The 15,695-nt window shown below is 41.0% G+C and overlaps 1 protein-coding gene across 2 annotated transcripts in view; it reads right to left on the bottom strand.

The window, feature by feature from the left end:
- Positions 1-4,998: 4,998 nt before the first annotated feature.
- LOC109908262 (F-actin-monooxygenase mical1) overlaps positions 4,999-15,695 on the bottom strand; it is a 45,719-nt gene continuing 35,022 nt past the window's right edge. The window contains exons 20-26 of one of the 2 annotated variants that reach the window (XM_020506857.2): positions 15,016-15,234; positions 14,677-14,786; positions 12,708-12,821; positions 11,927-12,020; positions 7,779-7,872; positions 7,399-7,469; positions 4,999-6,134 (exon numbers count right to left, since the gene is read on the bottom strand). In XM_020506857.2, the coding sequence (XP_020362446.1) occupies positions 5,926-6,134; positions 7,399-7,469; positions 7,779-7,872; positions 11,927-12,020; positions 12,708-12,821; positions 14,677-14,786; positions 15,016-15,234 (911 nt within the window). In that variant the 3' untranslated portion in view covers positions 4,999-5,925. The remainder of the gene's footprint in view (positions 6,135-7,398; positions 7,470-7,778; positions 7,873-11,926; positions 12,021-12,707; positions 12,822-14,676; positions 14,787-15,015; positions 15,235-15,695) is intronic. The other variant, XM_020506859.2, reaches the window with a different exon arrangement.

The raw sequence follows: 15,695 nt of genomic DNA, 5'->3' as shown, positions 1-15,695 counted from the left end.
GCTGATGGCTTGCCTCTGAAGCTAAGCAGGGTTGATCCTGGTTGTTCCCTGGGTGGGAGACCAGATGCTGTTGGAGGGCCAGTAGGAGGCACTCTTTTCTCTGGTCTAAAAAAATATCCCACTCCCCCAGGGAAGTGATTGGGGATATTTCCCTGTGTAGTGGTGCCCTCTTTCGGATGGCACGTTAAAAGGGTGTCCTGACTATCTGTGGTCACTAAAGATCCCATGGAACTTATTGTAAGAGTAGGGGCGTTAACTCCAGTGTCCTGGCTAAATTCCCAAGCTGGACCTCATACAACCATGGCCATCTATATATAGGGTTAACCTTGGTTGCAGAGATGAGTACTGAAGAGTTGTTACATGATAATAATGATGAGGGTACAGTATTATCCTGTACTGAGCTCACCTCAGCTGAAGGGCTCACACTCAAGCCATATCAAGTTACCCAAGACCTGGCGAAGCAGTTCATCCTAAAATAAATCTGTTGTACAACCTCACTGACAATCAAACCAAAAGGTCCATTCTAGAGCTCATGTGTACCTAATAACACTGACTCAAAAATGACCATCACTAGTGTACTAGTAAACTATGCTTAAAGTCCCAATGCGGTCTTTAAATTGTTTTAAAATCATCACTGTGTGTTTATTTAATGAAAATAACTCCAGCATATATTTTCTTTAATTTATTTCACTGAGCCTATTTTGGCCATTCAAATGCTCAGTCTTATCGTGTGGGTGTTAGGAAACACATTTGAAGATATTTACATACACCGTTCTGATTGGTAGATGAAAAGTCATTGGTCTATTATAATCAGATCATATTGTGATGTCATGATCTGGGTCAAGAACTCCATCCCACCAGAACAGGCTGAAGTTACAGCCATTTTTTCAAACAGCTCGTACACAAAACGGGAATCATCATAATTTTCACAATGTCAGTTTTATGTCGACCTCATATTGTGAAATTGTCATAACATCTTTGGAATGTTTTGCATCCTCCCTCGCCCAGATTTCCCAGATGGCATCATACGCACTTGCCCAGCTTGCCATACTCACCCATTCATACATAAAGCCCAAGGTTAAAACTTTGGGATGACCCTTTGTAACTTTGTCCAGGTAATGTATATTGTAAGTGTTGTACGCAAGCACTGTAATCAAGGGTTCCTGTTAACATCAAATTAATCTCATGATCCTCTTCTCCCTTTACTGAATAATAAATATAGAGGATGAGGGTTCATATTTATACTAATAAAACCTGCATGAGATTAAAGAAATAGGTACATGTAGGACATTCACCTTGGTAAATGTACATGATTTTGCAGAGAGACAATTAGTAATAAAGGTTATAATAATAAAGAAACATTTTGTTTTGTTTGGCATCAATTAGGCTCCGTTTACACAGGCAACCCAATTTGGATCTTTTTCCAATAATTTGTCTTTTGATCAATCAGATCAACCTTATGCCAATAATTGGGCAAAAGATCAGAATTGGGTTGCCTGTGTAAACGGATCCTTGGTGAATCTGGCACATGATTATACAATAATTGAACATCTAACTCATTAAGGCTTCAGGTCGTTTCATTTCGTTTGGTTGCAGAGAGTGGAGCCATTTGCATAACACTTTAATAAGAGGCCTATTTCTCTGCAGGGTGCTCGTGTTGTGTGCCTAAGTGAGTTGGTCCACTTTGAGCTCACCTCTGCACCAGCTCCTTCAGTAGGTGACATAACCTCTTCAGTAGGTGGCATAACCTCTTTTATTACTTCCAGTATTATATTCAGGTTATTAAAAACAGTCCAAGAGGCTGGATATAGTTGTTTTGCACTGCTAGCAGGTATCACTGAGCATGTTCAATTTGCTGTGAAACAAAATACAATACTTCTTTATACTAGATTATGTCTTGAAAGTCAATTCAACGCCAGTGCCATCAGAATAAACTGTAGATTACAGCCAACACTCGCTGAATTTATAGTTCATGGGCAATTTGTGAAGTCACGTCTCTACAAACTGTCACACAATGTAATGGTTACCACTCTCTAGTGGTAACCATTAGGACCAGCAACAAAACATGGAAACATGATGGAAAAACAGTCAACACATGTCTTATTCAGCAAACAACTCCAATACTGTACGTATAATCTAATAACTAAGGGTTCTAGTCTATTCAATCTGTATTGTGGAAGTTCAGCATTAGAGCATGATTGACATTCAAAGGAAAGGTTCCCGCGTTAGCGGATACTGCATTCACGGCAAACACTGCATATGTCCACTAAATCGGAAATTAGCTTTACATTGCTATCAAACAATCTGTATCGCTTCAGCGATACAGATTAAATAGAGTCTTTAGTAAAAGGAGCTGAAACTGCATTATCTTTATTTGAATTTCTGCAAAAGTACTGTCCTGGCAGCACAATAAGATACATAGGCCTAAGGCCGGGTCTCACTCAACAGTTTTCCCTATATTAAACTTGGCCATACTTATAACATATTTATTTACAGAGATTTGCAAATTACAAATGATGGCTAATGGTTATAGTCAACAACAACAAAAAATACCGGTCACTTCAGAATGTATTTCACCGATACACTATCATAGGCTGCGTTTAGACAGGCAGACAAATTCTGATCTTTTGACCAATCAGATCAGCTCTAAAAAAGATTGGTCAAAAAACAAATGATTAGAAAAATGATCAGAATTTAGTCTTAGTACCACACATATCCACGAAGTGATATAAAATCCATCCAACATGGATTCCTAGAGAGACCCATTAACCCCTGAAAATATTTTATTTATTTTTATTTAACTAGGCAAGTCAGTTAAGAACAAATTCTAATTTACAATGACGGCCTACATCAGCCAAACCCAGACGACACTGAGCCAATTGTGCGCCGCCCTATGGGACTCCCAATTACAGCCGGTTGTGATACAGCCTGGATTTGAACCAGGGTGTCTATAGTGACACCTCTAGCACTGAGATGCAATGACGTAGACCACTGTTATATTGTAATTACTTTGTCACCATGGCCTATTTTTTGCCTTACCTCTCTTATCCTACCTCATTTGTACATGCTGTATCTAGATTTTTTTCTACTGTATTATTGATTGTATGTGTGTTTATTCCATGTGTTGTTGTATGTGTCGAAACACTTTGCTTTATCTTGGCCAGGTCAGTTGCAAATGAGAATTTGCTCTCAACTAGCCTACCTGGTTAAATAAAGGTGAAATAAAAAAAATACAACTGCGCCACTCGGGAGAATAACATTAACTATCACTGTAACATGCAAAGCAATCCACAACATGAGCCACTGAAAAGTGCTAACAAAGTGAAAAATGTATAAAAAATAGTAATAGCATTAATATCATATATTTAAAGCCCCCATGCAGTCTTAATTTTTTTTTTATCATCACTGTACGTCTAATAAAATCATGGTGTTATTTTACGAATATAATATATATTTTTTAATATACTCAGTCTGATCATGTTGATACAAATGTTTGATGCAAATATATTTACATACACAGCCCTGATTGGTGGATAGCATCGTCTAGACAAGGGCTCACCAACCCTGTTCCTTGAGAGCTACCGCTACCTGTTTTTCAAACAGCTCTTACACAAAAAGGGCACTATCATTTCATTATTTCAGTGTGTAATTTTGACATCAGTGTGGAAATATCATTTAAAAAAAATGGAAAATCACATCAACTGCACTGACCCTTTAACATCATTAGACGTTTGGGGTCACTTAGAAATAAATGTCCTTGTTCTTTAAATAACTTTTGTCCATTAAAATAACATCAAATTGATCAGAAATACAGTGAAGACATTGTTAATGTTGTAAATTACTATTGTAGCTGGAAACGGCAGATTCTTTAATGGAATATCTACATTGGCGCATAGAGGCCCATTATCAGCAACAATTACTCCTGTTTTCCAATGGCAAGTTCTGTTAGCTAATCAAAGTTTATCATTTTAAAAGGCTAATTGATCATTAGAAAACCCTTTCGCAATTATTTTAGCACCGAAAACACACTAAAACTGTTGTTCTGATTAAAGAAGCAATAAAACGGTCCTTCTTCAGACTAGTTGAGAATCTGGAGCATCAGCATTTGTGGGTTCAATTACAGGCTCAAAATGGCCGGAAAAACCTACTTTCTTCTGAAACTTGTCACTCTATTCTTGTTCTGAGAAATGAAGGCTATTCCATGTGAGAAATGACCAAGAAACTGAAGATCTCGTACAACGCGGTGTACTACTCCCTTCACAGAACAGTGCAAAAGGGCTCTAACCAGGATAGAAAAAGGAGTGGGAGGCCCAGTGCACAACTGAGCAAGAGGACAAGTACATTAGAGTGTCTAGTTTGAGAAACAGATGCCTCACAAGTCCTCAACTGGCAGCTTTATTAAATAGTACCTGCAAAACACCATTCTCAACATCAACAGTGAAGAGGCGAGATACTGGCCTTCTAGGCAGAGTTGCAAAGAAAAAGCCATATCTCAGACTGGCCAATAAAAAGAAAAGATTAAGATGGGAAAAAGAACACAGACACTGGACAGAGGAAGATTGGAAAAAGTGTTATGGACAGACAAATCTAAGTTTGAAGTGTTCGAATCACAAAGAAGAACATTCGTGAGACGACGAAAAAATGAAAAGATGCTAGAGGAGTGCTTGACGCCATCTGTCAAGCATGGTGGAGGCAATGTGATGGTCTGGAGGTGCTTTGGTGGTGGTAAAGTAGAAGATTTGTACAGGGTAAAAGGTATCTTGAAGAAGGAAGGCTATGACCCCATTTTGCAGCACCATGCCATACCCTGTGGACGGCGCTTAATTGGAGCCAATTTCTTCCTACAACAGGACAATGACCAAAAGCACAACTCCAAACTATGCAATAACTATTTACGGAAGAAGCAGTCAGCTGGTATTCTGTCAATAATGGAGTGGCCAGCACATTCACCGGATCTCAACCCTATTGAGCTGTTGTGGGAGCAGCTTGACCGTATGGTACGTAAGAAGTGCCCATCAAGCCAATTCAACTTGTGGGAGGTGCTTCAGGAAGCATGGGGTGAAATCTCTTCAGATTACCTCAACAAATTGACAACTAGATTGCCAAAGGTCTGAAAGGCTGTAATTCCTGCAAATGGAGGATTCTTTAACGAAAGCAAAGTTTGAAGAACACAATTATTATTTCAATTAAAAATCATTATTTATAACCTTGTCAACGCCGTGACTATATTTCCTGTTCATTTTGCAACTTATTTCATGTAGGTTTTCATGGAAAATAAGGACATTTCAAAACACATTTTTTATGGCCCAATTTTTTTTGTATTGTATCTAATTTTGTCACTACATTATAGAAAAGTAGAATTGCGATAATCTCATTACCTTTGTGCTTAGCAGAACTAGCTGATTTAGGTTTACCAAAATATATGAACATGAATCCAGAATCCATTTGAAACAATACTGTCCAACCCACAGAATATAATATCTCCACAATGTGTTAAGAACATGCGACTTTGGGTCCTTTGTATTGTCAGCAGGTCCTCAGTGAGGTTGGTGTGAGTTCAGCTGGCTGTGGTGGTCTCTCTATCCTGGGGCTGCTGCTGGAGCAGGACTGCCTTGACTGCGGATGGACTGCCCATGGGGACAGGCCAGGAAGGACAGCCAGTTATCCAGGCCAGGGTCTGTGTCATTGCCTCTGGTCAGTATACTGTACCTCAACACTGAGCACAACACTTGTGGAGAAATACCTTCACCAATACATCTTTGGCTTCGCAAATGCAACATTATGGGTGTGTCTGTAAGCAGCAAGTCTCTACTAATATATTTAAGTGTGTATGTAACTGCACATGTATTCGTGTGTGTATGCGTGTGTGTGTGTGACAGTGGGTGTACCTGTATGTGTCACCCTCACGCCCAGTCCAAGTCACCCTCACGCCCAGTACACCTGTGCCCCAGCTGAGGCTGTAGGGTGTCTCTTGACCTCTAGCAGCGAGGTGGACTGTTGCTCATCAGTCTCCGTCTCTGGTAGTCTCTTCTCGTCTAGGAAGGCCACCAGAGAGTTCCTCATGTCCACCACCTCCAGCATATCCTGCAGCACACGCTCCTCTTCTGCCTGCTGCTCCACAGACTTCTCAGAATCTGGGGTGGACACGGACAGGACGAAAATGACAAACTTTGAACTGGAGCTGAACAGAAAGAAGTCTATCCGCACACTGTTTGCTGCTCCCGATAATTGATCTTTCAACAATGCTTTCAGTAGCTAGGTTTCCATCCAATTGGCGACAGACTTTCATGCAAATATTCTCAAATCCGCATAAAGAAAATACGTGCATTTTCCCACTAGTGGTGTATTTAAAAAAACCTGACTAGTTACAGATAAAAATCAGTGCATGATGATGTAGCGCACACAAAATGTACATTTTCATGTAGTGAATAAAAATCAAAAGTTCAATGTGTTTCTATCATATTTTCTACTCTAGCAGTGTGTTAAATAGCAAATGTGCCTACTCTGGTCATGGCACATGTGCTCTAGCCAACAGCTGGCAGATAGTGCAGGTAGGCTCTGCGGCAGTGGAGGCTGGTGGGAGGAGCTATAGGAGTACAGGCTTATTGTAATGGCTGGAATGGAATATATGGAACGGTATCAAACATATGGAAACGACATGATGAGATTATGGACTATGACTGTCAAAACAGCAGTCAAGCATCGATCATCATGTCACCAAAATAAGACCCTTAACACTTATTGGAAAGTGGCATCAAGCTCATACCATGCAGTTTCACCACTATTTTTTATTTTATTTAACTAGGCAAGTCAGTTAAGAACAAAATCTTATTTACAATGACGGCCTACCCTGAACAAACCCGGATGACGCTGGGCCTATTGTGCGCCGCCCTATGGGACTCCCAATCACAGCCGGATGTGATACAACCTTGGTGAGATGCAGTGCCTTAGACCACAGCGCCACACGGGAGCCACTGTGAAGTTCTTCATCAATTATTTCATCTGTAGCCTAATTTAAACTGCATGGTTTTCCGAGTCATAGTGTGAGGACCACACACCATGTCATCGTGTGACTCCAAGTTTACTTCGATATAATGGTTATTATATAAATATTTGCGCATAAAGGCGTTTACACTGCCATTTCTCGCATAGCACATTTTACACTAAAAAGATCCCACCATGTTGAATTAACTAATTATCTGTCTGCATTTATAAAATTTCATGTTTCCATCACAGCTCTTGTGATTTATTTTATATTGTATGACTTTAAATCGCATAAAAGCTGGATGGAAACATGGTTAGTGACACAAATGCAACGTTTCGGTCTGTGTTTCACATTGAAATACAGTGAACATCATGAATATAAAGAAAATAAACTGTTTGTGTAGGGTAACTTACCATCCAGCTCGTATCGTCTCAGTTCCATCTCTAGCGTGCTCTGTTTGTCCTCCAGCTCTAGCTGTCGAGACCTGAGGGGCCAAGAGAAGGAAACACCAGCTGGATAACAACAGGGTGACTCAACCTAGAAGACTGCTTCCGGCTGTTTACAGTCAATGGAACCTTAAAGTAAGTTGTGATCAAACCCCCAAAACAAGGAAGTAACTGTTGAATAAGGGTCAGCGTAAACAATAGTGACAGTGTGGAGAGAGGGACGTCTGCTGCTGTGTCCCAACTGGCTTGCTGGGAACTTATGTGCTACACAGAAAACAAAGCATTACTCAATATGTATTGAAATGTGATGAATAAAAACAAAAAATAAAACAGGGCTATATACTCACGCCACCATAAGGTCTGACTCCTCAGAGACCAGAGTGTTCTTCTGGTGGACCAGATGGACCCACTGGTCGATCATCCCAGGAGAACCACAGCTGTCTGGGGAGGAAACAGAGGGTGAATGTAAAGTCTTTTCCACCATTTGTTGGTGAAAATACAGACGAGGATTACAGTGTCTTCAGAAAGTATTCATATCCTTTGACTTTTGTGTTAAGCCTGAATACAAAATGGATTAAATATTATTAGTAGTATTTTTTTTTTTTTTAAACATGTTTAGACATTTTTGCTCATTTATTGTAAAAGAAATACAGAAATATCTCATTTACATAAGTATTCACACCCCTGAGCCAATACATGCTAGAATCAACGTTTGGCAGCGATTACAGCTGTGAGTCATCCTGGATAATTCTCTAAGAGATTTGCACACCTGTATTGTACGATAGTTGCACATTATTCTTAAAAACAATTGGTTGTTGATAGATTGACTTGAACATGGCTGTCTAGGAATTAAGTCAAAACTGTAACTAGGCCACTCATTGTCTTGGTAAGCAACTCCAGTGTATATTTGGCCTTGTGTTTTATGTTATTGTCCTGCTGAAAAGGTGCATTTGTCTAGAATGAAAGGCAAAAAAAGAAAATACAGCCCGACAGGATGTTCTCGATTGTGCATCTGTAAAAGTTTGTGAGTGTTTTCGGTGACAAGCCAAATGTCTTCAGCCTCCTGAGGTTGAAGAGGCGCAACTCACCACGCCGTCTGTGTGGGTGGACCATTTCAATTAGTTCGTGATGTGTATGCCAAGGAACTTAAAAACTTTCCACCTCCTCCACTACTGTCCCATCGATGTGGATAGGGGGGTGCTCCCTCTACTGTTTCCTGAAGTCCACGATCATCTCCTTTGCTTTGTTGACGTTGAGTGAGAGGTTATTTTTCTGACACCACACTCCGAGGGCCCTCACCTCCTCCCTGTTGGCTGTCTCGTCGTTGTTGGTAATCAAGCCTACCACTGTAGTGTCGTCTGCAAACTTGATGATTGAGTTGGAGGCGTGCATGGCCACGCAGTCATGGGTGAACAGGGAGTACAGGAGAGGGCTGAGAACGCACCCTTGTGGGGCCCCAGTGTTGAGGATCAGCGGGGTGGAGATGTTGTTTCCTACCCTTACCACCTGGGGGCGGCCCGTCAGAAAGTCCAGGACCCAGTTGCACAGAAAAGGGTCGAGACCCAGGGTCTCAAGCTTAATGACGAGTTTGGAGGGTACTATGGTGTTAAATGCTGAGCTGTAGTCAATGAACAGCATTCTTACATAGGTATTCCTCTTGTCCAGATGGGTTAGGGCAGTGTGCAGTGTCTGTGGTCTGTGGACCTATTGGGGCGGGAGGCAAATTGGAGTGGGTCTAGGGTATCAGGTAGGGTGGAGGTGATATGATCCTTGCCTCGTCTCTTAAAGCACTTCATGACGACTGAAGTGAGTGCTACGGGGTGATAGTCGTTGAGCTCAGCTACCTTAGCTTTCAGGGGGACAGGAACAATGGTGACCCTCTTGAAGCATGTGGGCACAGCAGACTGGGATAAGGATTGATTGAATATGTCCGTAAACACACCAGCCAGCTGGTCTGCGCATGCTCGGAGGCCGCGGCTAGGGATGCCGTCTGGGCCAGCAGCCTTGTGAGGGTGAACACATTTAAATGTTTTACTCACCGATGCACTTGCTAATAAACTCGCTCACTATCCGGAACATATCAAAGTCCACGTGATCGAAGCAATCTTGAAGCGTGGAATCCGATTGGTCGGACCAGCATTGAACAGACCTGAACACGGGCGTTTCTGTTTAAGTTTTTGTCTATAGGCTGGGAACAACAAAATGTCGTGGTCAGATTTGTCCGAAAGGAGGACAGGGTCCGCGTTGCGGAAGTTAGAGTAGCAATGACCAATAATGCTGCTAGCTCGAGTCATTCGATATGCTGATAGAATTTAGGGAGCCTTGTTTTCAGATTAGCTTTGTTAAAATCCCCAGCTACAATACATGCAGCCTCAGGATATATGGTTTCCAGTTTACATAGAGTCCATTTAGTTATTTCAGGGCAGTCGAGGTATCTGTTTGGGAGGGGGATATACACGGCTGTGATTATAATCGAAGAGAATTCTCTTGGTAGGTAATGCGGTCGGCATTTGATTGTAAGAAATTCTAGGTCAGGTGAACTAAAGGACTTGAGTTCCGGCATGTTGTTATGATTACACCACGAGTCGTTAATCTCAAGGCATATAACCCTCCCTTCTTACCAGAGAGATGTTTGTTTCTGTTGGCACGATGCATGAAGAAACCGGGTGGCTGTACCGACTCTGATAACATATCCCGAGTGAGCCATGTTTCTGTGAAACAGAGAATGTTACAACCTCTGATGTCTCTCTGGAAGGCAACCCTTGCTCGAATTTCGTCTACCTTGTTATCAAGAGACTGAACATTGGCGAGTAGTATACTCAGGAGCGGTGAGCGATGTGCCCGTCTATGAAGCCTGACCACAAGACCGTTCCGTCTGCCCCTTCTGTGGCGCCGTTGTTTTGGGTCAGCTACTGGGATCAGATCCATTGTCCTGGGTGGTGGTTATTCCTGGTCGTAATGTTGGTAAGTTGACATTGCTCTTATATCCAATAGTTCTTCCCGGCAGAATGTAATAATACTTAAGATTTCCTGGGGTAACAATGTAAGAAATAATACATAAAAAAACTAAATACTGCATAGATTCCTAAGAACGCGAAGCGACCATCTCTGTCGGCGCCATCTTGCTATTCCTTGCCGATGACAAGAATACCCATAACATGATGCAGCTACCACCATAGTTGAAAATATGAAGAGTGGTACTCAGAGATATGTTGTGTTTGACCCAAACATAACACTTTGTATTCAGGACATTTCTTTGCCACAGTTTTGCAGTTTTACTTTAGTACCTTATTGTAAACAGGATGCATGAATGAGGATGCAAAAATCAAACCATGAGATCGAAGAAATTATCTGTAAAGCTCCAAGACAGGATTGTGTTGAAGCACAGATCTGGGGAAGCATTGAATGTCCCCATGAACACAGTGCTGCCCGGACAAACCGAGCAATCAGGGGAGAAGGGCCTTGGTCAGGGAGGTGACCAAGAACGGATTGTCACTGACAGAGCTCCAGAGGTCCTCTGTGGAGATGGGAGGAGCTTCCAGAAGGACAACAACAACTTTCGAATGCACTGTAACTTTACCATGTTCAAAGGGAAATGCTGTTATTTTTACTCATCTACCAATAGGTGCACTTCTTTACGAGGCATTGGAAAACCTCTCTGGTCTTTGTGGTTGAATCTGTGTTTAAAATTCACTGCTCGATAGAGGGACCTTACAGATAATTGTATGTGTGTGGTACAGAGAAAAGGTAATTATTGAAAAATCATGTTAACCACTATTACTGAACACGGAATGAGTCCATGCAACTGATGTGACTTGTTAAGCACATTTTTACTCCTGAATTTATTTAGGCTTGCCATAACAAAGGGGTTTAATACTTATTGACTCAAGACATTTCAGCGTTTTATTTTGAATTAATTTGTAAACGTAATTCCACTTCGACATTAAGGGGTATTACACCTTTCTGCTGTGGAATTATGTTTACAAATAAACAAAAAATGAAACGCTGAAATGTCTTGAGTCAAGTATTAAACCCCTTTGTTATGGCAAGCCTAAATAAATTCAGGAGTACAAATGTGCTTAACAAGTCACATAATAGGTTGCATTGACTTACACTGTGTGCAATAAGTGTTTAGCATGATTTTTGAATGACTACCTCATCTCTGTGCCCCACACATGCAGTGACACCTAAATGTAATCCATTTTAATTTCAGGCTGTAACGTAAGAAAATGTGGAAAAATCAAGGGGTCTGAATACTTTCGAAGGCACTGTATATGATTGCTGAAGAGCAAAAGACTAAAAAAGTCCATCTGTACATTGCTGGCTTAGTAAAGTTAACCAAATACCGGTGTAATTACATCCATCAGAATATCAAAGGATCAAAGATGAAAAGTCAAATCCCTGTTGTTCAGGGCAAGCTAAGTTCAATATTTTCCTAGTTATTGTTAGTGGTCATTGTGTTAGTTAAAGCAAATGGATCTGTCTGGGTTCCCACCTTCCTCTCCTCTGAGTACCTGCTCCAGCACCACACCTTCATCCTCCAGCTCTTTATACGTCACCTCGATCTCCTCCAGTCGCCTCTGGATAGACTGGAGAGTACAAGCAGAAGATGGGTAATATTGGATAAGCAGCAATCGTCAATATACTGCGTCCAGTGTTAAAGGGATACTGCGAGATTCTGGCCATTTCTTTTTAATTACCCAGAGTCAGATGAACTCGTGGATACCATTTGTATGTCAAATAAAAATGTATTTGTCACATGTGCAGAATACAACAAGTGTAGACCTTAATGCTTACTTTCAAGCCTTAATCAACAATGCAGTTTTAAGAAAATACCTAAAAAAGTAAGAGATAAAAGTAACAAATAATTAAAGAGCAGCATTAAAATAACAATAGCGAGGCTGTATACAGTGGTTACCGGTACAGAGTCAATGTGCGGGGGCAACGGTGTTGAGGTAATATGTAGGTAGAGTTATTAAAGAAACTATGCATAGATAATAACAAAAGGTAGCAGTAGCGTAGAGGGGGGGCAATGAAAATAGTCTGGGTAGCCATTTGATGTCTCTGCATGCAGTATGAAGGAAGTTAGAGGTAGTTTCACAAGCCAATACTAACTAGTGTTAGCGCAATGGCTGCACGCAGAGACATGAAAACTGTATCCACCACGAGTTCATAGGACGAAGTAGAAAAATGGCATAATTGCCAGAATCTCACAGTATCCCTTTAACTATTCCAAAGCAGAGCTGATTAGATAACTTGGTGAACTGTGAACTGACCTGGGCTTTGTGGAAGCGCTGCATCTCAGATGTCTTGGCCCGACGTGCCAAAGTCCTCATCTTCATCAGCTGTAGCTTCTCAGCCTTCACAGGGTCTGAAGGGACGATCTGGAACTAGAAACAGTAGAGTAAGGGTGAGTGTGTGTGTATAGATATTATTATGATGAAGAAGAAGAAGAAGAAGAAGAAGAAGAAGAGAAGAAGAAGAAGAAGAAGAAGAAGAAGAAGAAGAAGAAGAAGAAGAAGAAGAAGAAGAAGAAGAAGAAGAAGAAGAAGAAGAAGAAGAAGAAGAAGAAGAAGAAGAAGAAGAAGAAGAAGAAGAAGAAGAAGAAGAAGAAGAAGAAGAAGAAGAAGAAGAAGAAGAAGAAGAAGAAGAAGAAGAAGAAGAAGAAGAAGAAGAAGAAGAAGAAGAAGAAGAAGAAGAAGAAGAAGAAGAAGAAGAAGAAGAAGAAGAAGAAGAAGAAGAAGAAGAAGAAGAAGAAGAAGAAGAAGAAGAAGAAGAAGAAGAAGAAGAAGAAGAAGAAGAAGAAGAAGAAGAAGAAGAAGAAGAAGAAGAAGAAGAAGAAGAAGAAGAAGAAGAAGAAGAAGAAGAAGAAGAAGAAGAAGAAGAAGAAGAAGAAGAAGAAGAAGAAGAAGAAGAAGAAGAAGAAGAAGAAGAAGAAGAAGAAGAAGAAGAAGAAGAAGAAGAAGAAGAAGAAGAAGAAGAAGAAGAAGAAGAAGAAGAAGAAGAAGATTATACAGTACCAGTCAAAAGTTTGGACACACCTACTCATTCAATGGTTTTTCTTTATTTTTTACTATTTTCTACATTGTAAAATAATAGTGAAGACATCAAAACTATGAAATAACACATATGGAATCATGTAGTAACTAAAAAAAGTGTTAAACAAATCAAAATATATTTTAGATTCTTCAAAGTAGCCACCCTTTTCCTTGATAAAAGCTTTGCACACTCTTGGAATTCTCTCAACCAGCTTCACCTGGAATGCTTTTCCAACAGTCTTGAAGGAGTTCCCACATATGCTGAGCACTTGTGAACAAAAAAAATAAAAAATGTGGACCCATCAGACCAAAGGAAAGATTTCCACTCGTCTAATGTCCATTGCTTGTGTTTCTTGGCTCAAGCAAGCCTCTTCTTCTTATTGGTGTCCTTTAGGAGTGGTTTCTTTGCAGCAATTCAACCATAAAGGCTTGATTCACGCAGTCTCCTCTGAACAGTTGATGTTGAGATGTGTCTGTTACTTGAAATCTGTGAAGCATTTATTTGGCCTGCAATCTGAGGTGCAGTTAACTCTAATTAACGTATCCTCTGCAACAGGGGTAACGCTGGGTCTTCCTTTCCTGTGGTGGTCCACATGAGAGCCAGTTTCATCATAGCACTTGATGGTTTTTGCGACTGCAAAAAATGTTCAAAGTTCTTGAAAATTTTTCTGATTTACTGACCTTCATGTCTTAAAGTAACGGTGGACTGTCGTTTCTCTTCGCTTATTTGAGCTGTTCTTGCCATAATATGAAATTGCTATTTTACTAAATAGGGCCATCTTCTGTATACCACCCCTACCTTGTCACAACACAAATTATTGTCTCAAATGCATTAAGAAGGAAAGAAATTCCACAACTTAACAAGGCACACCTGTTAATTGAAATGCATTCCAGGTGACAACCTCATGAAGCTGGTTGAGAGAATGCCAAGTGTGCAAAGCTGCCGTCAAGGCAAAGGGTAGCTACTTTGGAGAATCTCAAATATAAAATACATTTTGATTTGTTTAACACCTTTTTGGTTACTACATTATTCCATGTGTTATTTCATAGTTTTGATGTCTTCACTATTATTAATGTCGAAAATAGTAAATAATTAAGAAAAACCCTGGAATGAATAGGTATCTCCAAACTTTTGACTGGTACTGTATATATAATGAAATTCCATAGATGGAATTAAAATACCAGCTAAAAAAGTCCCAGTCCTTACCTTGTCATCATATAAATCAATGCCATCTACTCCAAACATATCCATCTCATCATAATCATCATCCTCATCAGCACCACCATCTTCGGATACACTGTGGTGATAGTGTACTTCTGTGAAGATAGAGATATTAAAAATTCATTCAGGACAGATATGAAGAACATGGGAATCAACAACTGCTGGTTGCTCTTTCAGGGTCCAGGTCAGGTATCTGGAAAGCACTTTTGTGACAACTGTTGCTGTACAAAGCCTATACAAATACATGCTATTGATTAAATAGATAGATAAATACTGTGGCAAAGCTGAGACAGTCCAACCACACCACTTTACAGGGAGCTTTACCTGGGTGTCTGTTGAGGACGCTGAAGCGGTAGTCCCTCCTCGGCCGAGGGGAGGAGAGGTTCCAGGGGGAGAATTTGGAGCGGACCCTGCCGTGTTGACCCTGGCCCTCCTCAGGCTCCTCTTTCCTTCTGAAGCAGCGGCGGTTCCTGAGCTCCCGGATGTGTCCCGCCGGCCTCGAGCCCCCAATCCAGTAGCCCTCCTCCTCCTGGCAATCTGCACCTCAAATCAAACTCGATTTAACCCTCAAGCTACCAACTGTGGTAATATTGAACATAACTTATCATCATACCTCAAAAGGAGTTACAGTGCATTCGGAAAGTATTCAGAGTTTACCAAAAGGCACTTTAAGGATTCTCAGACCATGAGAAACAAGATTCTCTGTTCTGATGAAACCAAGATTGAACACTTTGGCCTGAATACCAAGCGACATGTCTGGAGGAAACCAGGCACTGCTCATGGCACTGCACCTGGCCAATACCATACCTACGGTGAAGCATGGAGGTAGCAGCATCATGCTGTGGGGATGTTTTTTAGCAGCAGGGACTGAGCAATCTACAGAGATCCTTGATGAAAACATGCTCCAGAGCGCTCAGGACCTCAGACTGAGGCGAATGTTCCCCTTCCAATAGGACAACGACCCTAAGCACATACCCAAGACAACGCAGGAGCGGCTTAGGGAC

This window comes from Oncorhynchus kisutch, linkage group LG17, assembly GCF_002021735.2.
Source record: "Oncorhynchus kisutch isolate 150728-3 linkage group LG17, Okis_V2, whole genome shotgun sequence".
NCBI lineage: Eukaryota > Metazoa > Chordata > Actinopteri > Salmoniformes > Salmonidae > Oncorhynchus > Oncorhynchus kisutch.
This window is presented reverse-complemented; position numbering and strand designations above follow the sequence as displayed.